The 21,160-nt window shown below is 43.8% G+C and overlaps 1 protein-coding gene across 5 annotated transcripts in view; it reads left to right on the top strand.

Moving 5' to 3' along the window:
* The window catches only part of LEF1 (lymphoid enhancer binding factor 1), a 69,604-nt gene that overhangs the window by 36,910 nt on the left and 11,534 nt on the right, over nucleotides 1-21,160 (top strand). For 2 of the 5 annotated variants that reach the window (XM_034064536.1, XM_034064537.1), the window contains exons 4-11: nucleotides 4,052-4,184; nucleotides 8,059-8,149; nucleotides 10,373-10,456; nucleotides 12,336-12,458; nucleotides 13,178-13,340; nucleotides 15,589-15,696; nucleotides 19,449-19,497; nucleotides 20,134-20,174. In XM_034064536.1, the coding sequence (XP_033920427.1) occupies nucleotides 4,052-4,184; nucleotides 8,059-8,149; nucleotides 10,373-10,456; nucleotides 12,336-12,458; nucleotides 13,178-13,340; nucleotides 15,589-15,696; nucleotides 19,449-19,497; nucleotides 20,134-20,168 (786 nt within the window). In that variant the 3' untranslated portion in view covers nucleotides 20,169-20,174. The remainder of the gene's footprint in view (nucleotides 1-4,051; nucleotides 4,185-8,058; nucleotides 8,150-10,372; nucleotides 10,457-12,335; nucleotides 12,459-13,177; nucleotides 13,341-15,588; nucleotides 15,697-19,448; nucleotides 19,498-20,133; nucleotides 20,175-21,160) is intronic. The other 3 variants (XM_034064539.1, XM_034064535.1, XM_034064538.1) reach the window with 3 other exon arrangements.

The raw sequence follows: 21,160 nt of genomic DNA, 5'->3' as shown, positions 1-21,160 counted from the left end.
GGACTGTTCCCTGCCTGTGCTGCTTCACCTCCATCTGAGCACATGCTAGGGACAAATAAAAGATATTGACTGTGAAGGCCAAACTGATGAGCAAACATCCAAACAGAAGTGTCTCAGGAGGGCTAAGGAGAGGTCCTGTGAGCAAGCCAGTTCCTAGAGGATTTGTCCCTGCACATGGCAGGGGGGTTGGAACTAGATGATCTTAAGGTCCTTTCCAACTCAAACCATTCTGTGATTCTATGCTGCCATAGGCTGTGCAGTGGGACTGGCACCCTCATGGGCCAGTGGCTTTGGTCACTTGTGAGCAATTGTCCCTTTGAGCTGGCTTGGGTGATGCCTTTGCCATTAACATTCAATATCATAACAGACAATGACTTATGCATGACAAGGTGCCTTATAGTGTAACAGAAGGTCTTCAGGTTTGTAACCTGCAGGTCCTCATTTTTAGTTATTTACTTTTTCCAAATTGCAAATCCTGAGCAAGGGTGTATGTTTCTAGAAGTCGCTTAGGTACCAAAATGCTATGTTTCAGTGGGTGGAGATAATTTCTATACTGAAATATTGAACAATCTTATGTAGGACAATGGGTAATTATGTAATTGTTGTGGCATTTTGAAGGCATGTGGACCGATTGGGTATTTCAGGAGAAGATTTTAAGGTTGTGTTGAGGAGGAAAGGTGCTTGGCAATCCGTGCCTATATTAAATGTAAATGTCACCAGTATGCCGAGTTGTGGTGGTTGATGGCTTGGTTAGCAGGTGCTGAGTGAACCATGGGGGACCAAGTTCCTCCTGTGTGGACATCACGCTGACCCAGACTGGTGATCCCTGGGTTCAGGTCTCTGTCGTTGCTCAAGTGTTAACTGCAGGTGTATGCACCATTTTCAGAGGACTGGGGGAGATGCGGAGTAGGGATGGCATATTTGTGGGGGGAGGAGGAAGCCTATGGGCAAAGACACTGGGCTGCAGTAGGAGTCTAATCAGCACTGCCTTGTACCTCGGTGAGAGGTAGGATTTGGCTGTGTCACACAGCCCTGAAAAGCCTTTGCAGCAGTAATGCCTGTTGTGAGTAGTAGGTGCTAGAAGGGGCTTCAGCATTGTCTCTAGTGGAGATATCCTGTGGGTGAAGGGTGCAGGCCAGCACCCATGGAACTGGATGGTGTGCATGGGGTCAATCTGCCCCTGGCCTCAGGGTGGGAGGGCAACAAGAGGGGCATCCAGGTCTGTATAGGGGATCTTGGTCCCCTGCCCTGAACAGTCTCTGGGAGGAGGGCCCAGATAACCCACCTGTGTTGATGCGTAGGGCAGGTGCCATAGCAGAACTGATTTAGCCTGTAGGGCGTTTGCAAAACATGTCCTCAGGCCTTTCTCTTTCTGGTTTCATTCTGCACGTATTGCCTTGTGTTTTCTCCCCATCAATCCCTGTGGTCATCTTGGTGGGACCACAGGGAAAGAGAAGGCTCAGCCTGTGCCTCTGTCTGGAGGCAGACCTGGGTGCCCAGCAGAATTTAGCTGCCAGAGCTCCATAAGTCCTCCCAAAGCGGTGTGGGACAGGTGGGCTGGAGACATTATTATAATGATTGTTATTATTGACATTGTTATTATCACTATTATTAATATTATTAATGTTATTTATTGTTACTATTTTTCCCCCGTTTCTGGCTCTGCAGACCCCCAAATGCTCTTAATGGAGATGCACCCTGTTTATATATGTTAATTTTAAGCCCGCTGACAAGCGGTTTGCTTTTCTCCTGACTTCTCACGGTTCCTTCACCCGTTGAAAGCCGCTGCCGTGGGCTTAGGGGATAAGGTGCTGAGAATTAGAAAAGAAAATAAAATCTCCAGGATGCTGGTGAGCGAGGGGGCACGGGGATTGGCTTGCTCAAAGTACAAACGGATGATGTCTGAAAGCAAGTAACCCTGATACCAGGGGCGTGCATGACAATTGCATCCAGCATAATGCAGAATGTTAATTACTAAATTCCGAGAAATTAATGCTGATTAGCAGCTGCGGATGTGTGACCTAAATGCATCTATTGCTTGATCTTGATTCGTAATATATAGTTTATTGTTGATAAAGTAATTGCTGAATGGCAGGCTGGCCCCCAAGCCTTGTAGCGAAAGACTAAGGCCTGATTTGTAAATCGTATGAAATTTGTTGGCATGTGTTTTTTGTTGAATTTATAGAGACAAGAAAGATGAACAGCAATCTGAGCTATCCCCTTTACAACTCAACTCGTAGATATTATTGAGAATTCCTATTGCTGTTATTATTTGGTCACAAAAACGGACCTAATGCTTGTTGGCTTTAAAACACCTACGAGCGCCGCTTTTTCTCTCCATCTTGCAAAATATAAGACAAGGCCGAAGCTTAAATTAAAATCCTCAGGTTCTTATCTCTTTCCCACAGGAAAGCAAATCTGTGTTGAAAACCGTAAAATTAAGAGGAGAGCAAGGATAGCATAATTTAGCAAAAATTCATGGCACCAGATTCTGAGCTATATGACTGGAGGGATAGGTCAGACATTAAGAAGATACTGCCTGCTAATGCAAGTTCCTTAAGGTGGTGCTCTGGAAACAAGGCAAGCAGAAAATGCTGCACTGGTTCCCATTTGCTCCCTTTCTTCTGCTCCTACCAGCCTTCACAATAAATTGAGTTGTCCATTTAATAACCCTTCTGCTTCCAGAAGTCCAGAGAAATCCCAGGTTTGTACTTGGGAGTATTGTCCTAACATCTGTCTGTGCTGGGATTTCAGTAGTGAACCCAAAGAAAGCGAATTTCATTGGGCTCTTCATTTGTTTTGTTAATTCCTTGTATTTGACAGGCTGTCCTTGCTGAGTTTTATCAGCATTTCTGTCTGAAGAACAGCTTTGTTTCTCCCACCCTCCCTCCCCCGCCCCCCCTTATTTAGATTTTAATTAACACCTTTTTGTGCCATAATTAATTTTGCTAGGGGCAGATTAGACTGCTGGGGTACAAGTGAGGAGTTCCTGTTACACACAGGCACCATGGCTATGGCTTGTTCTACCATGGGAAGAACAGCCTGTGTTTCAAGTAGTGTTAACACAGCAGCATTTTGTGGGGACGAACAAGTCCTGTTGTCTTGCAGCCTTGATCAAAGAGCATGATTTTGGGTGGCATCCCTCCGTCATGCTGAGTGACCTCTCCCCTGTGCTTCTGAGGGAAATGCTGATGGGAAGTGTGCGTCTTGGCCTGCATGGACATCACCTTACAGCACCCACTTTGGGACCCTCCTGGGCATTTGTAGTGCTTTGGTTGCCCCTTGGCATGATGTGGCGAGAGGCCTCCCAGCTGTCCCTGGGTGGTCAGAGGGTCTCCTCCCTAACTGAACCCCTGAGAGGCCACTGCCAACTGCTTATGTGTGAAGTCAGGCTTTAAGGCTGGTTTTCCAGTTACATGATACACAGACCAAGAGATTTCAACCAGAGTTTGTAAAATTGTAAGGGAAAAAACCCACCATACTTTTTGGCAATGGTGGGACCTTGTTCCCGCTGTGTCTGTGTAGGAGAGCAGTGGAGAGGAGGAGTGAAGATGATGAAGCTCATGTTGCTCTTACGGGTGAAGTTATGGCAAACCTGCACTTTAAACCTCTGGATATTTTTAAGGCTGATACCACAGTCAAAGGGTTTCTTCAGCACTGTTGCTGGCTCTGTCAACCTTCTTTCACAGCCCTTGGTGCAGTGTGGTGATCCTCCTGCCCTATGGCTCTCTGGCCAGTGCTTCCCCCATCCTGTTTCCCTATCTTCCAAATGCCTTTCCTCCTGTTCCCAGTCCCTGCCCATTTCCACACACTTCCTCAATGCCCTCATCCTTCCTCAGGTATCAGTGGTTCCAGGATGCTGATTGTGGCAGCAAACCTGGTTGCCATCCGCCAGCCCCAATGTAATTTCTGTCCATCTGTTCCCTCTGCTTTCAGTAATGCAGATATGTAAAATTGCATTTTGGGAGTGTTTGCTGGTTGTTTGGATGTTTTTTTTAATGCAGAAAGCCCAACCTCGCTGACACAGTTTAATTTCCTTCTTCTCTTGCAGTCAAACAAGGTGCCAGTGGTACAGCCTTCTCATGCGGTTCACCCTCTCACCCCTCTTATCACCTACAGCGATGAGCACTTTTCCCCAGGGTCGCACCCATCTCACATCCCCTCTGACGTCAACTCCAAACAAGGTGAGCCTGTCCTATGCCAGTGTGATGGGGGTGCAGAGTGGTCCCAGTGTCCCTGTGCTGCTGACTGATAGAGCTTATAAAAGCATTTTAGAGGGAGGGTTCCAGGTGTGTGTGCCTGCTTTCAGAGATGGTGATTCTGACATGATGCTGATGTTTAACTTGGCTGTTTAAATCTTGCTCTCTTGAATGTGATAATTTGGGCTTGCTTTACTCATCAAAATCTTTCAAAATCTCAACAAGCAGCAGCCAGTCCTTACCATCCCCTGTGGTGCCCAAGGCTTGCAGTGTATAGATGCGGAAACATCAATCATAGTATCATAGATTGGTTTGGGTTGGAAAGGACCTTAGTACCATCTAGTTCCAACCCCCCTGCCATGGGCAGGGACACCTCACACTAAACCATGCCACCCAGGGCTCTGTCCAACCTGGCCTTGAACACCACCAGGGATGGAGCATTCACAACTTCCCTGGGCAACTCATTCCAGTGCATCACCACCAAACAAAGCTCCATAGATCCTCAACTTGGCATGTCAGACCAGCCCCGCTCCAGGTTGGTCTTCAGACACCTTGGAAGCAGCCTCCAAGGTGCCAAGCCCAGCCTATGCTGAGAGCTCCTGCTTTGGTGAGCCCAGGGGATTTGCTTGCACTGGGATGCAGGAGCTTGAAGGAGAACATGATGGTTGTTAGGGAAGTGCAAGGGGAGGACTGAGCCTGGCTGACATGGGTCTTAGCTGGGGTTTGGGTAAGAGCCTTAGGAGGAAAAGCTTATGTAGGAGAGCTGGTAGCCAGAAGGAAAGGAGAGGGAGCAGAGAGTTTACTGAGGCATTTGCTGTAGTTGGGACATCTGTGCATGGATGTGAAGTCTGTCGGTGCCAAGACTGGTCCTGGAGGATGCCTCTCCCTGCCTCTCCCATCACTTACATGTCCCACCACATGGCGTGACACCTAGTTGACAAGATCATGAAGCCCTGCTTTACCTGGGCACACATCCACATGCACAGTTGTTCCAGTTTTCTGCAGTGGTTTCCAGCCACCATAACTGAGGGAAAGAGACTTTTTTTAGTTCTGACTTTCCCTGAATGCCCTGGTTCTTATTTTGGCCTTGCTATGCAGATAACAACATGGGCTACATTCAGAGGGTACCATGGCCTTGTGTCTGTGTGTTTTGCTTTTTGTTGGTTAGTTTGTTGGGGTTTTTTAGGGAGAAAGAATTAAAAAAAACCTACTCTGCCTGGAAAGCCTGGCCTGTAAATACATGTGTAATGTAATTTTCAGAGTTGGAAGAAGCAAATGAAGACGTCCTGTCCTCATTTGTCTTCCTCCTTTGTTTAAGTGCTGAGGAGAAGGATAGCTATTCATGCTCATTGCTTGAAATCCCAGGGGTGCTGCATGTTAGAGAAAAGGATTTCCACCTCTTGCCCAAGCCAGCTGCAGTGTCTGCAGCATACCCCACTGCTGTAGTTCACGAGCTCAAGAGGTTTTCACCTACTGCGTGATGGTTTTGCCCTCCTGCAACCCAGTTCTTTGCCTTCACCCCAGCCTACGGTTGTCCTTCCTGTCCTGCAGGCTTGAACTGAACATTTGGTTAGTTTTTTTCTGCTGCTTTTCCTTCCTTCTGCCCTTTCCTGCCCTCTCCCTTGCCCAGCCCCAGTGCATTCCACCACTCACATCCCCACTCCTGAAGGTTTCCAAGCCTGGCAAGGGGCTCTGCCTGGGAGCAGTCAGGAGCATCTCTGGCACCAACCTGGTGCTCCTCTGGTGTTCCTGAACAGGCTCTTGGTTCCTTTGCTCAGTGTCTAATGAAGGTGGGGATGGATAATATGGGATGGAGACTTCTGGTTGTGGCTGTGGCTGTCTCCTTGATGTGTGTGGTCCTTCCATACTCCCTGCTTCTTCGCCGCTGGCATGTGGGAGCAGCCCCAGTCAAGTGGCCCATGCAGTTGCTGCAAAGAGAGGATTTTTTGTTTCCCCTGGGTCCTCTGCCAAATGCCTCCAACCATTGTTTCTGTCCTCGCCTCCCACTGTGGGTCTGGAATGAGGCACTGCCCTGCCATCTTAGCCCTGATGCCAGGGTGCCCTCCTCCCACCAAAATCCCCCTGCCTGCAGCACTGCCCCTTGCACCACAGGCACTTTGGAACAGACACATAGCCGCTGCCTTGCTGAAGGGGGTCACTTCTTTATTTCCCCTTCTTTCTCCTGCTTCTCCCCCCTCCCTTTATGTTTTCCTTAACCCTCTCATGCGCAAGAACTTGGTCTGGAGAGCACTGGCTTTTTAATAGCTGCATGTGTTCCTGCTGGATGTTAGGTAGAGGGTAGCCCCTCATAAGGGACCAGAAGTTTTGTTCTAGCAACAATCACTGTGTGTTAGTGCAGAGAGAGCACATCATTTCCTTGGGTCAGAAATGTGGGTTTGGGGGAAGGAGCAGCCCAGGTCCCTGTGCAGAACTTGTTCTGGCAGAGGCCAGGTCATGTTAGCACTCCCAGCAGCATAAACCGTCGCTAGAGATGAGATGCTGCGCTTGGTTTTCACCTTTGCTTGTGTTGTGTTTTGGTTTTCTTTAAACTGCTCTGAAAGAGCATTCCCTCTCACATAAAAACCCAGGGATACGTAAAGTGTTCCTTCTCCTGCAGCCACCAGCTGGCTTCTACACCTCTGAAAAGACAGCTGGACAGAAATCCGATCTTTAGCCAGGCTGTGGTCCCAAGTCTGGGAATTAAGCGTTTTTGAGACAGTAACACCACCAGTATTTTTTACCATCCTTTCCTGTACACAGTCTTGAAGGATATTCTTCAAATCTTGTAATTAAATTCAGAAGATTTAAATACAGACTGGGGGTGAGGAATAAATCGGTAGCATCAATCTATAAACCAAGTCTCAAGGTAGCACACACTCAGTCTTGGACCTTTGGAGTGTCACCACATAAATATTTAATGCCCTTTTAAAGCAGCTGATTTAACATGTGAAGTAGACTTAACAATTCCTTCTGCTTCAGCCCCCTCTTCCCCAAACACATTTAAATAAACTGATGTCTTTCTGGCCTCTGCAACTGTAATTCCATGTCTCCTGGGGGCACAAGGTTTAGGTGAAGAATGGAGACCACAGACCCTTTTGGGACGAGGATTAGCTTTAATCTTGAGGTGATTCTTGCAGTTGTAGGACTCTGTGTTCTGGGGAATGTGAGCCGATGGATCATTCCTGATGGGACTCTTATTTTTCCATGAAATACTACCAATGCAAAACAGATTGACCTTGGAGCCCACAGGAGTCAACTTGATGAAGGGCTTAGTTGGAGCTGGAGTGACAATTGGAAGCCAAATGAATCATATCAAGTGTGACCATTATGGGCCTGAAAATTATTCTTAATTAACCACTGATCCTCCGTGGTAGCAAGTTTCCAAAATCTGTGAATCCATAAGGGAACCCATGAAAACGTACAAGTAGCAATTTACCTAATCTAATAGCTCTGCTGTGCTGCCTCTTTGACAACGCTTTATTTTCTTCTTGTTTCATGCTGTGTTAGAGGAGGTCTTCAGGATCCAGCTGGGTTTGGTGAAACCATTGAGAGGATAGTATTGCCTAACACACTTTTCAGGAGATCTAAAGTTGCACCAGTACTGGCCTGTACATTTATTTCCTCCTTCCACTTTGTTTTTTTCCAGTATTTCACTTTAAACTGCAAAACTGTGTGCAAGTTATTTATTGTTTTAAAGGTGATATGGGTAGCGTGTTGCTTTTAACACTAACCAGGAAGGTGGTTAGCTCTTATCCAGAGCCCTAATTCGATCACAGCTTTGGCTGTGTTAGCTGTGAACTGTAGCTCACATGCAGTATTTTGAGGGGAAAGACATTAATTCTTCTGTGCTCTTTAACAGGCATGTCCCGGCATCCTCCAGCTCCTGATCTCCCTACCTTCTATCCCTTGTCTCCAGGGGGGGTTGGACAGATAACACCACCTCTTGGCTGGTAAGATCTTTTAGCTTCTTTTCAGAAAAAAGCGCATGTTCACACCATTTCCTGTTGTTGAATCAGTTGCAGCATTTACAAAATCAGAATGTTGCTGCAGTAAGAAATTACTATGTTATTTTAGTTGAAAAGATCAAAAAATGACAATCTTTGAAATGAATTGAATCTGGTTTTTGAACACATACAGAAATTGAAGTGTGTAGATTTCACTTTGAAGTCGATATATTTCTTATGGCTCAGATTTGTGGCTCTTGGCATTTGGAAAGATAGCAGAAAACACTTCTCAAGGAATAAAATGTGAATTTTTAATAAACAAAATTGCAATTACTGAGGGGAGGGGAGAAAAAAACTTTGAAGTGTGTGTTTGTGGGGAAATCCACCCAAATGGAGAACAAACTTCCGTAGCTGCTGCTTTTTACACCTTCTACATGGAGGGAAGCCTCTGTCATTGGGAGATTTTGCTGCTCTTGCTGATACTAGCACTCTCGGGTTCTCTCTCTGCCACTCAGGGTGTCATTTTCCTTTAGGAGGAAACACATGGTATTTTCAAAGTAATTGATTTGGCAGGATGCTTCACGTCTGCTTGGGGGAGAGAGGTACTTGCCTTCAGTGCTGCTGGAGCAGGGAATAAGGAAACTCTGCAACAATTTCAGTGCTTTTGAATCTGTATCATGACTTGTCTGTGCCCACAAGTGATGCAGTGGGGTTATGTTTTTGATGTGTTTATGGGAGGGGAACATGATCCAGGTGACAACAAGCACAGAAAGTAGAGAGCAGAAGACGATGAAATGTTATATTGCTGGCAAACCTGTCAGGAAGTGCTGCATGGCTTTTTGGAGCAAATTATTATCAGAAACCAAACTAAAATATGGAAGTATCTGACCCTGGTTTTTACAATCATATCCCCCCCACCCTGTCCTCCCCATTCATTGCTGCTCGGCTCAGTCTTCACCTCCACCGCCAGGCAGTTCCTGGAAGGCATTTTCCAGATGTGGTCAGTCATTTCTTCTGAATGGCTTCTTGATACAGAGGCTGGGGGGACGGAAGAGGGAAAATAAAAAGGAGACACAAGATCTGATGTTATAAGACATGTTCAGCAGGACATACCCACCTCCCTTATGCTACTCAGCTTCCAGCTGCCTTCTGTGCAGTGACACTGCTGAGACCTCCACTATTTTCTTTTACCCTTTTTTTCCCCTTTCCTTTAAGCACTGCTCATTTCCAGTAATGTAATCCAAATGTGAAACCTGTATCCTGAACCAATATCCCTTTTTTTCCCCTTTGAAAGTTGATCTGCCAGTCAGTATGTAACTGATTGAATAGGATTGATGTGTGCAGTGATCCTTCTGGGCTATTTCAGGTATTTGGGCTGAACTGGTATTTATTTGTTTGCATTATCATAGCATGCTACTTCAGGGTGTTAATTGTAGTCGCAACCTGAACCATTGCTAACTGAAAGTAACCAAAATCCAGTGATGATGATAAAAATTAGAGAGCCCAAATGACAGGCTGGTGACAAAATATTCTGTGTATGTGGGAGTATAGAGAAGGTAAGAATTTCACACAAGCTTCTGTTAATGGATTGCAGAGGTTACTCTTGAAGTAGTTTAGATGGACTTCTGCTGCCGTAGGCTTCTAGGTGATTGTGGCTGGGCTTTGTGTTTTGGTTTAGTTGATCAAATAAACTTCCACTTTCTTATAAAAGCTGCCCACTTGTACTTCACTATAGCAGATGCAAACGGGAGAGTCCCAAGGTTTCAAAGGCTTAGAAAACCTTTTGAACAGTTCTGTTAGCTTAATAATTCACAGTCTGGTGTTCTTGCACTGATCTACAGTAGAACTATTTGGAATAAGATACCTCTTTCCTAAGAGCTAGTTAACCAAATCTGATTCCAGTGCTTTTAAAACTAGGTGAGAGAGGGATAGAGACAGAAGAGTGTGCATGCGGGGGTGTCTGTGCACTTGTGCTTTGGGAGAGGAAGACTGGTTGTTTTGCTTTCCTCCCCAGTGGCAGCCTGGATTGGGAATCTTTCAAAAGCAAGGGAGAAAGTCCAAAGCATTCAAGTACTTGTTATCTTTGAATACAGCAGAACTCTTGAAAGTTTTACCTATTACTATTTATTTGTGTCTGGTAGTGAGTTCCCATCAAGTGCTTGTAACTCTAGAGTAACTATTGAATACCGTATCATATGATTGATGGGTTCCTTTCTTCTGTGACCTCAGGCAAGGTCAGCCTGTATATCCCATCTCGAGTGGATTCAGGCAGCCCTATCCATCCTCACTCTCAGTCGACCCTTCCATGTCCAGGTAGGTGTAGGAGGTGAATGACTGACTGGGGAGTAACTGCTGGCATTAGAGGGCAAGTTGCTCTTCTGCTTGCGTCTTGGTCTGCCTTTGCTTGCTTTTCAGTCAGCTAAAACTTTATGCATATATTTTTATTTAACTTATTTTGTGTATATACAGTTTGCCTGGATCCCACACTGGTCTCATTCAGCATTTTCTTGGCAGTCTCTGAAGTACTGCAATTAGGAGCACCAGTGAATTGTCAACAATTAATTGAGCTGTTTCATCTGAAATGAGTCGTTAGCTCATTTCTAGATGTAACATACAGCGTGCATCCTTGAGTTTTGCTCATACAAGTATGCAACCAGGTGGATTGTCACTCTAGTCTGCGTTCTGTAGTTCTAATTTCAAAGTTGTTGGTAATTAGTCTTGAATCATTTAGGTATCGCTCCATGTTGAAACTTGCTCGCAAGTGGGTGTTTCATAGCCCAAAGCCACTAATGGCAGGGAATGCCAGTACAGTGTGTTTGTACTGGTGTGTGAATCAGGCACTGTGTCTTTGTGTCTAAGTGCAAGCAAGCAATGCTAATTGAGACTTGGCCACGACACACTCCAGACCTCCTCTCCTCTGCTTTTTGCTTTTACTCTAAAGACAGCTTCTATATCCTGTGCTTGGTGTACACAAGGTTGCAATGTACCATTCTTGGGGTTTTTTTTGTGTGTGACTTGTAGAAGATACGTCCTCTTGCACGGGGATTTAAGATGAGCCACTTGATAAGTGATGGGTTCTCTTGCCTCTGTTTGTGTGGGCTCCTTTGGTTTATCTCTGTTACTTCACTTCTTTACAAAGGAATGCAAGCATGTGCCTATCAGGGTGATTGGGAAGAAAACCAATTCTTTCTCCATCATAAAATGACTTGCTTTGGTTCCTGGGCTTTGTGTTCACTTTATTTTGATGACATGAAGGAAAAGGGCAAAGGGACTAGGAAATGGAGAAAGGAGAGGCCGGATGTCATTCCTTAACCTGCACTCATTCAGCAGATCTTTGCAGTGCAAGCTTGCTTCTGATGTTAATGGTACTTTCCACCAAAATAAAATAAAACACAAAACGAAGCATGAAGGTTTTCTGCTGCACTTGACCTTGCAATGCTCAGCACCTTCAAAATCTGTCTCAGATAACCCTGAGGATGACCTGGGTTAGTTGGGTGAGATGACTGAGTTAGCGATACTTTGGTTTTCTGTTCCATTTTCCTTCTTGTACAAAGGAAAGGAAGCTTTATTTAGGACAAAGGTGTCTCCCTTCCATCCCCTCAGATGCAGGGGGGGATGCAGGGTTTTTAAGATTTATTGTTATTTTAGGTATTTCAGGCAAGGACAGTGAGTTAGGTGATGTTAAAACCTTTTGGCTTTTCTACCTTGAAAAGTAGGAGATTTCTTAGAGAGCCACCAGGGACTTCTTGAAAAGGGTCCTCTTTCATTTTATTTGTTTCTGCATGGCAGTTCCCTCCTTTGCCTTGGCTGGTGGTGGATATTTTAAAAACGTTTATATCTTGGTGTGGAAATACAGCTTTTGGTTAAGAAATGTGTATTTTTATTGCTAGTCAGTGCAACAGTATATCCATTAAACCTCTTGTTTGCATTGCTAAAACTGTTTGCCTGAAAGGTAATAAAATAACTTCTTTACAATCAAAACATTGACTGATCTCTTTGTTTGTTTGTTTTTCTTCAATAAATGGGCTACAATGCACAAATCTTAGCCAAATATTTTTCATGCTCTCTTGGAGAATTATCTCCCATTGCAAGCTCCATAACGTTTGCATTCTTGGGGCACCCTGCTGCTGCCATACATGTTTGATGCCAGTCTTCAGTAGGGTTACAGACCTCCCTTTGTTTTCTCTTTTAGGTTTTCACATCACATGATTCCTGGTCCTCCAGGCCCTCACACAACTGGAATCCCTCACCCAGCTATTGTAACACCTCAAGTAAAACAAGAACATCTGCACAATGACAGTGAGCTAATGCATGTGTGAGTCTGCCTTTCTGCACTAGCCCTTAACCTATAAATGTTTAAGAACTAACTCTATCTGAAGAAGAGTCAAGGGTATATAATAAGAAAAAAGTGCCTTTCATGACCTCTTTGAATTTTAAATCACCTGTAACTAAAGCAGGAGATACGAGGTACTGTTTGGGAAGAGTAATGAGACATGAAGCCATTTTCCATTTCAGTTCAGCACTTTTTTAGTTATTGGCAACAATCACCTTGATTCAGATGTCATCGCAGGCCTGTCTACCTGTGAATGTTACTTGAGTATGAACTCACAAAATTCTGCTGGAAAGAGTCTTAACTAGTAAAAAGCAGCTTTCTTGCTTAGTGTACTCAGAGGCAAAAAGCCTGAAAAAGAAGTGGATGAAGCACTATCCTCCTGCCTATAGCAGTGGTCTTTTAGGGTACTATGGATAGTCTTTCAAAAAGAGAATTGAGACAAGTGATGAATTTGGAATGGATTCACAGCTCAAATGTTATTTGCCAGAGAATGACAACCTGACATACTTCCTGAGTGTTAGATTAAGTCAGTTCTCTGAAAAGATACAAAAGTGGATGGTACATGACCACTGAAATTCTCATTCTTACTACTTAAATACTCCTGTAACCACAGGTTGGTAATTTTCTACTAGGGTTTTCTAGGCTGAAGGTAAATGGATGCTTTTTTTCCCCTCCTTTCCCTTTCCCCCACCACGTTTTAGGAAGCCTCAGCACGAACAGAGAAAAGAACAAGAGCCAAAAAGACCTCATATTAAGAAACCTCTGAATGCTTTCATGTTGTACATGAAAGAAATGAGAGCGAACGTTGTAGCAGAGTGTACTCTGAAAGAAAGCGCAGCTATCAACCAGATTCTTGGCAGAAGGGTATGTACAGGAGGGGGTGTGTGTACTCACGTGTGCTGCTAATTTGTGTGTTTCCCTTTAGTTGGGTGCAATAGCTCACTTTCTGCTTGAGGTGCTAACTAATGTGCAACTATCAAATTAGCTATAGAAGATAAAACATGCAACTAAAATAAAAGCAGCATTAGCAACATCATCAAACTGGTGTCTGTTCCACTCATGTTATGGTGTCAGCACCTCAGGCATGAAATATCCTTATTCACACATGGAAAGAGTATTCAAATCACTTTCTGGGTCCTCCCTGGGGCTGGTGTCCATCAGGGCATGAGGGGATCATTTAAAGACCAACACTGGATGCCAGTGGACATGGAACTCAAAAATTAATATAAGGTGGTTCAATTGTAAAGTCATGTAGGTTGGGAAGCACTTGTGGAGGTTGTTTAGTCTATCAGCTGCTCAAAGCAGGTCCGGTTACACCAGGTTGCTCCGGGACTTGTCTAATCAAGTTTTGTATGTCTCTAAAGTCACCAGCTGAGTACTGATGATCCCAGTATATGTCTCAGAGCCTTGCTGAGAGCCTTTTGCTTCTGTGGCATTGTAGGCATGTTTTGTTCTTTCTGTGCTCTGAGAAAGGTATGCAGGTCAACCCACAATTGCAGACTTCATGTGCACTGTCACTGTTGTCCTTCCAAGGGAAAGCAGCATAGGTAATGCCCACTTTACTCTTGACTGTCCCAGAAATGCAAAAAGGGGTAACTTTTGTACCAGTCTGAGTTTGAGTAGGGACTGTTAACTCCATTTTGGTAACAAATCAAACCCCAGTGCTCCTGCTTTTTCTGCAGCTTGGACTCCTCCTTTCAAAGTGCTGTTCTCTGTGAAAGTACCTAAAATTCCACTTTTACTATGGTACAAACAATGCGCAAGTTATTCACTATAATTGCTTGGGGATTAATTATTATCAAATGTTTTGTGTTCTGTCATCCTGGTCACTATTTAATATACCCTGAGTCACTCCAGAGAAGGAACCTCTGTTCTCAAGAGCTGATGCTTTGCATGATGCTGGGCTCTCTGATAACATTTAATGTTTGCTACCTTCCAGTTTTGGAATGCACATGTGGAGCTTGAGAGCTGCAAATAGGCTGAACCACTGTGCTTTCAGTAACACATTGAACTTGCCAAGTCAAGACAGACGAGCTTTAGTTCACATCTTCTGATGTGTAACAAAACGACATATTAAATCATACAAATGTGATCTGATTTGAAATCCTAATTTTGTAAATTATTCTTGCATGAGTGTCTTAATGATTTCACGTCTGTCTGGTTTTTGGGTTTGGTTTAGTTTGGGTTTTTTATAACACCTTCTTCTCCCCTGTCCTCCCATGCATGTTGTCAAAGTCAAACAAGAAGACACATTGAATGCTGCAGCAGTGAAAACCCAGTCTAAAGAGGTCTTTACTCTTTCTGGTTCAGGTCTATGATAGGTATTTCAACAAGAACAAAATGATTCAGTACTAATGTATTTGCTGTCTTTTCAAATGTGCAGGTTGTGAGGGGGTTTGGGGCTTTGGTTTTGGTGTTTTTTGGGTTACATAAAAGAGGAAATTTATCCCTACTTGGCTACAGAAGTGAACTCGTGTAATTTGGAAAACTACAGTTCTGTGGTTTCTGTATCTTACAAACTTTTTGCAGTTGCCATTTTCTTTTCCTCTGTTACAACAAGAAGAAATCGAAAAGCAGGTACCTCGAAGCTCCATACTTAGAGGTGTATTTTGAAACAGGAGCCTGCTGGTGCCTAGAAAGCCCTCTGCACTGGCATTGAAAGCCCATGTGTAACTGCTGCTTAAAACCAAGACAGCAAACCCTTCTATGGTGGGGACCTTGCTGCTGTTAAAACAGCAGCATGAAACCTTCTGTTTTGTCAGGAGCTAAGGGGGGGATGTGTGTTCGTGGTTTTTTGGTTGGGTGTTTTTGGGTGTTTTGGGTTTGGTTTTTTTTGTTAAGTAGTGCTGGAAAAGTGTGGTTCTGTGAGCACATTATTTGGTGAGCCCTGTTTCCATAAATTCGTTTTGTCTTGCTGAAGGCACTTGGCAGTTGTGGAGCTGACAAATACCTGAATCTTGGTTAATAAGCAGGGGTGCTTGCAATTCCTAATGAATTTCATTTTTGCAGCAGGGAAGGACTGAATCAAAGTCACAGAAACACTTGCTCAGGTCGTCTGTTGCCTGGGTATGAGTTATTTCCTAGTCTACTGCTATGTTTATTTTATTTGCAGTGGCATGCTCTCTCCCGTGAAGAACAAGCGAAATATTATGAACTAGCTCGTAAAGAAAGGCAGCTACACATGCAGCTTTATCCAGGCTGGTCTGCAAGAGACAACTATGTAAGTTGAAAAAATTAACCTCCTCTACATAGCTTTTTTCTCTCTTCTTTTTCTCTTTAACTTGCGGAAAGTTCTGGATGTAGGGATGGTGAACAAGCGTGTAACATAAGCTTTACACGTGTTTGCATTTCAAGCATTCAGGGAACCTGGGATGTTGCTGTTGTTGAGATGCTTCTTATGAAGGTCATGTTTTTTGAAAGGGAAAAATAAACATGGGAAGTTGTTTTTTTTTCTAAGACAGTGGGCAGCACTGTCTGAAAGCTTAGGTTCTCCTGTACATCTATGAATTTTCCATAATTTTCTATTTGATCACTTGCTATCCAGTAATCTTTCTTAGACCTGAGCAAAAAAAGGCATCTCTGCCTTACAAGAGGACCAAAAGCCCAGGGGTGTTAATGCAGGCTGAACTTTAGCTGAAAGTAGTTCAGAATGGTTTATCTCTGAAATAAAGCCCATAAAATCTGTATAAATAAACTTTGTGCTAAACTCTGCTTTTATACTGTTTGGTGAAGCTAAAGAGTTTTCTTGCAATTACTCTTATTTTGTAATTAAATCTCAAACAAGTGTTAATAGTACGCTGCACAGCTTGCAGTGCACAATTACACAGTTGTGCTTACAATGAGCTGTCAGTATAGTCATATGTTAAGTTACGAAACTCAGAAGCCACAATCCTGAGCCTGATCCTAGCCTGAGATCTGGGCTCCTTTCTGTCCCCCATCAGCTGTGGCATTATTTACTGTGGTAGGAAGTGCACATGCTATATCTTGGTCAGTTTTCCATCAGTATTAGGTGGCCAGTAGTTTTTCAGTACTTTTGCTATGTCTTGTGGATGTTAAAGATTGAGGTACCTAAATACAGTGTCAATAGAAACCGTAGAAACTAGCACAGCAGACATTGACAGAGAAACTACGCAAATGCCTTGGCCTTGCTGACATTCATGTCCAGTTTTGTAAGCACAGACACTACTGCAAGCCCTAGCAGCTTGTTTCTGTCTGTTTTATACAGTCATCTTTCCTAGTAGATGAGCTGTCATGACCTTACACAGGTAGGGTTTATTTCCAGTAACCAGACCACGTCAACAGAGCTGTCTTGAAATACAGCTGGGAACAAATAGGGCCTTAATGATAAACTCCATGAAAAGGATGGGATTTCAATTGTCTTTAATGTACTTGCTGGAAAATCAAACCACTCTCGGGCCTTGTCTGCTCATGCTTACTGGACATCAGCCTTCAAGAATGTCCTGTGATGTTTGGTTGTGTTGACTCTGAGAACCCAAGGCGTGTTGCTGCAGCTTACTGCCATACAGCCTAAGCACTGGACCACAGTTTCTTAAATGCCTTGATAGACATTAGGAGTGTGTAAGGTGGCACATATGGATGCTCTCTTTGATGTGCTTCCAGCCTATATCCTGTGTGGAAGTATAGCTCTGACATACTTCTGTCCTACATGTTACAATGGAGAACTTCACTACTTTCTTCTTGAAGTCCTCCTCTGCCTCTGCAGGAGCGCGCACCATTCTTGCAGTGGTGGTGAGGTGGTAATCATAATAGATCACAGTTTATCACTGAAGCGTTTCCAAGTACGTCATCTATTGGGTTTTTTCCTTACTTTTTTTGCTTCAGTTTTTCTAACTTGAGCAGTCTCTGACTTGAGTAGTCAAAAAATAAAATTGCATTCATTCAGCACAGATATTACTGCAGTATTTTGAGAGCTGAAAGTGACTTAGGGGTGCCTCTTCTGTTTTATGTGGCTGAATTTCACAAAGCAGTACAATTGAAAAATATGTGCTACTTGGTTTTCGTTTTTCTGTTTTGGTGTGCACGGTTATTCAGGATTTTAGAAACTGCAAGAAGATGTGAAGCATTGCTATTCAACTGTAGACAGTATCTGTGTGCTTTTTATTGTGTTTTGATTATTGACACCCAAAGAAGTCCTGCAAAGTTGTATGATAGTCACGAGAAGCACAGTGTTTTCATGATGTAATGGTGTCTCTGTGTGTTGGAGTTGTCAGAAACTTCCTCATTTGGAAACACTGACAACTACTTTTCAGCCCAGCCTTTTCCTTCTGTTCCTCTGCTTCTGGTATCTCATAGATGGATCTCAGATCAGCTTTCAGTATGTTTTGGCACTTAAAGTCAGTCTGCTGTAGGGAATAAAAGACTATTTTCTTTCCATGATTTTCCATGTTAACATCTGCATTAATGCACTTTCCTCTGTAAAGTGTTGGTGCCTAAGTGATAAAGCATATTAACTGTGAGTCTCCCAAAGCCCTTGAAATCTGCTTTCCAACTTCTAGTCTTGGTCCTGTCTTTGGGAGCTCTTTCACAAGGCATTGCTCAGCCTTGTTGCCAGCCTCAGGGTAAATAAGGACAGGAGCTTGAGAATCAGGCAGGCACAGACTGTCAGAGCAGACTATAAACTACTTAAATTCATCTCCCGTAGCTCCACTGGAGCCCTCCCTTAGACAGCCCTTGCTGTCTTCCATGAGCACTGCAGTGGTTTGAGGTGGTTTCTCACATCACCTGATGTCCATCCTGTTGCTTTGCAGTCCTAGCTAATGGAACAGTGTGTCCCTCCACCTCAGCCCTTCCCATGTGTGGCTGCTGTGTGTGCCCTGGTCTACACTGGGACGTGTATTGGCAGCTGCCAGCTGTCCTGAGTGGAGTAACCTCTGGCTGGGAGGGCAGAAGGATGGACAGCAGGCTGTAGTCCCACTTACAGCAACTGCACCAAGGTTTGCCCAAGCTCACTTGTTAAAGCCTGTCCTGGCAGCTTGAAGGGTTCTGTAAAAAATACATGGATAAGACGTTTTCTTCTTTCTTTCTTTCTTTTTTTTTTTTTTTTACCAAAACAAACCCAAACAAAACCAAAGCTTTGGCTGACAACGCAGGTCAGTAATGAGAAGTCACAGGGAGAAATATCAAAGTGGTAATTAGGGCAATGCAAGATGACTGAGGTTTAAAATTGTGGGTCTAAACTGACCTTTTGTTTCCTGAAAGACACTGTGAACTGGGAGCTCTGGCCTTTTCCATAGATGGGGGTTCAGGAGAAGGCTGAGTGTGTGGGTTGGCGTGATGAGCCTGTGCCAGCACACTGATGCCAGTGTGGTGTCCGAGAAAGACAGCTGCCAGATGTCCATTTCTGTCCTGCACCTCGGTCACATGAAGGGTGCTCTGCTGTACAGCAGTCTGCTCTTTGCCTATTGTACACCCGTGTTCTCCTGGCACAGCCCCACAAGACTTGGCTGTTGTTAAGATACAAGCATTATCAGAACAGTTTTAGTTGGCTGGTTTGCACCCCGGGGACAATCATGGTTGTCCTAGGTACTTTCAACACCCTGTCTGCAGTTGCCATGTATGACAGTGTAAGTATCTGAATGTGTGAAGAGTACTTGTAAGAGCCATAAATTATGGTATCGACATGTGTCATCAGATTATTAAGCGTGAGAAGCCTTTTAGATGCTTGCGGCTGCCAGCGTTAGTTGAAAAAACTGCTGGAAATTGCAATTCCATGTGGATATAAAAACATTTATTGTGTATGTATTTCTCCATAGATGCTCAGAGCAAAGCTTGTTACCATTGAAACACTTGGAAGTGGGTTAGAAAAGGTTTTAGCTACCTCGAAAACAACTGTTCTTTCTTCCTAACCCCTTTCTCAGTGTGGAGATAGCTTTTTTCCTATGCTGTAAGGTGAGGAAGCAACAAAAAAAGTTGTATGCATGTAACAGTATGGTAAAATTTCCTATTTTTCAGGGAAAGAAAAAGAAGAGGAAGAGAGAAAAGTTGCAGGAATCAGCATCAGGTAGGCCATGGCCAGCTCTTACTTACCGTTCACCTCAGGTATATTTCAGAAACCAGGCTTGCGCTGTCTAATATTTACATGCTTTTCTCGTAACACTTGCTTCTGATGGATGTTTTAAGATACTTCACTTTGAATGCAAGCTCTTGAAAATGCACACAATACATGTCTCCTTTCCCTTATGCCTTTCTGTGCAGCATCCCGATGGCATCAACATCTTTGGCTGAACTTGCGCGTCACTGTCCTGCTTTACCTTTGCTTTTCTCCTCAGTCAGTGTTGTATCATCCTTAACTATGTCTCAAATACTGTGTGGGATTATTGGACACTGGAAACTTTACACTGACCTTTTTGTAGCCACTGTACTTTTTTATCACTGCATTTTGCAGTTCTGTGTACTCTGCTGCCTAGTAGGCTGGCTAAAAGCATCAGTGAGGTCTCCTCTTTGCCTGTAAAACATATACAAAGAAACACCCTGTTTTCCCCAACAAAAATGGCTGGTATAAGAACCATAAAAACAAGCAAACATCAAAACCAAAACCACAAAAGAAAATCCATGTAATGCTGTAGCAAACAAACTTATTTGGAATGTGCAAAAACTCTGTAACAGAAATTTGTTAAAGGAAAACAATCTTCTACAGGTACAGGCCCCAGAATGACAGCTGCCTACATCTGAAGCATGGTAAGAACATCTCTAAAGCTTTCCTGATGATGAAACTGAATTGTGAAATAAGCTTTCTTATCAATTTTATGCAATAACATGAATTTAGCAAAAATTGCAGAAGTATCATATCCCAAAGCTGTTGTTACTTTGACTACTGATGGTTTTTATACCGGCTATCTATTAGGTGTTCACCATTTCACTTCTTAACCTTCATTTTGTCAAATTGACCATACCTCACTGACGTGCTGCAAGTCTGCCTGGGAAGCACAGGGCTGGGTTTATCAAGCAGTGCAAACCCTACCAGCCAGCACACTGTCACAGTTCGTAAGAGCAGGTTAGACACTGGCTTTAAGTACATTTTATGTGTTGACACTTACAAGATGCTGGCTGGCTGGGTACACCTATATACTAACAAAACATACACTAAGAAAGTGGGTCTGTGTTTCAGTTACAGCAAGAATATCTCCCTCAGCTGTACAGTGGTATTTCATGTGTGCGGGTTGGTTTGTTGTATCTCCAATGTGTTTTCTCTCTTCACATCATATCATCTGCACCAAAAGTAGAATGAGTAGTGATTACACATATCCAGTGACACCACCTAGTCTGCCTGTGGGTGCACACAGCGCAGTGTGATCCTCATTTCATAGTGTCTGCACTGGAAGGCTGGTCCTTCCCTTCTTCTCAGTGTGATAATGTTCCCTAGTAGGAATGGCATTCACTTGACAGAATAGTTGTTTCCACACTGTCTAATTAAGCCAGACTGCTCTTGGAACACTCCTAAGAATTCCAGGAATCATGTAAAAAAGGAACACTTACCAAAGTCACCAACAGAATTGGTCCCTTTATCCCCTCTGCCTTGTCTGGCTACATGATGCCTTTGGCACTCGGGGTGGTCAGCAAAGCAGCCTCCTGTTGCCCCTCTGCTCTGATGGGATTTTCAGCTAGAAGACAAGTTAAGTTTGTTCTGTGCAGTGTGTCAGTGTCAGTCAGTGTGATTCAAGCAT

The sequence above is a fragment of the Melopsittacus undulatus genome, chromosome 7 (assembly GCF_012275295.1).
Source record: "Melopsittacus undulatus isolate bMelUnd1 chromosome 7, bMelUnd1.mat.Z, whole genome shotgun sequence".
Taxonomy (NCBI): domain Eukaryota; kingdom Metazoa; phylum Chordata; class Aves; order Psittaciformes; family Psittaculidae; genus Melopsittacus; species Melopsittacus undulatus.
This window is presented reverse-complemented; position numbering and strand designations above follow the sequence as displayed.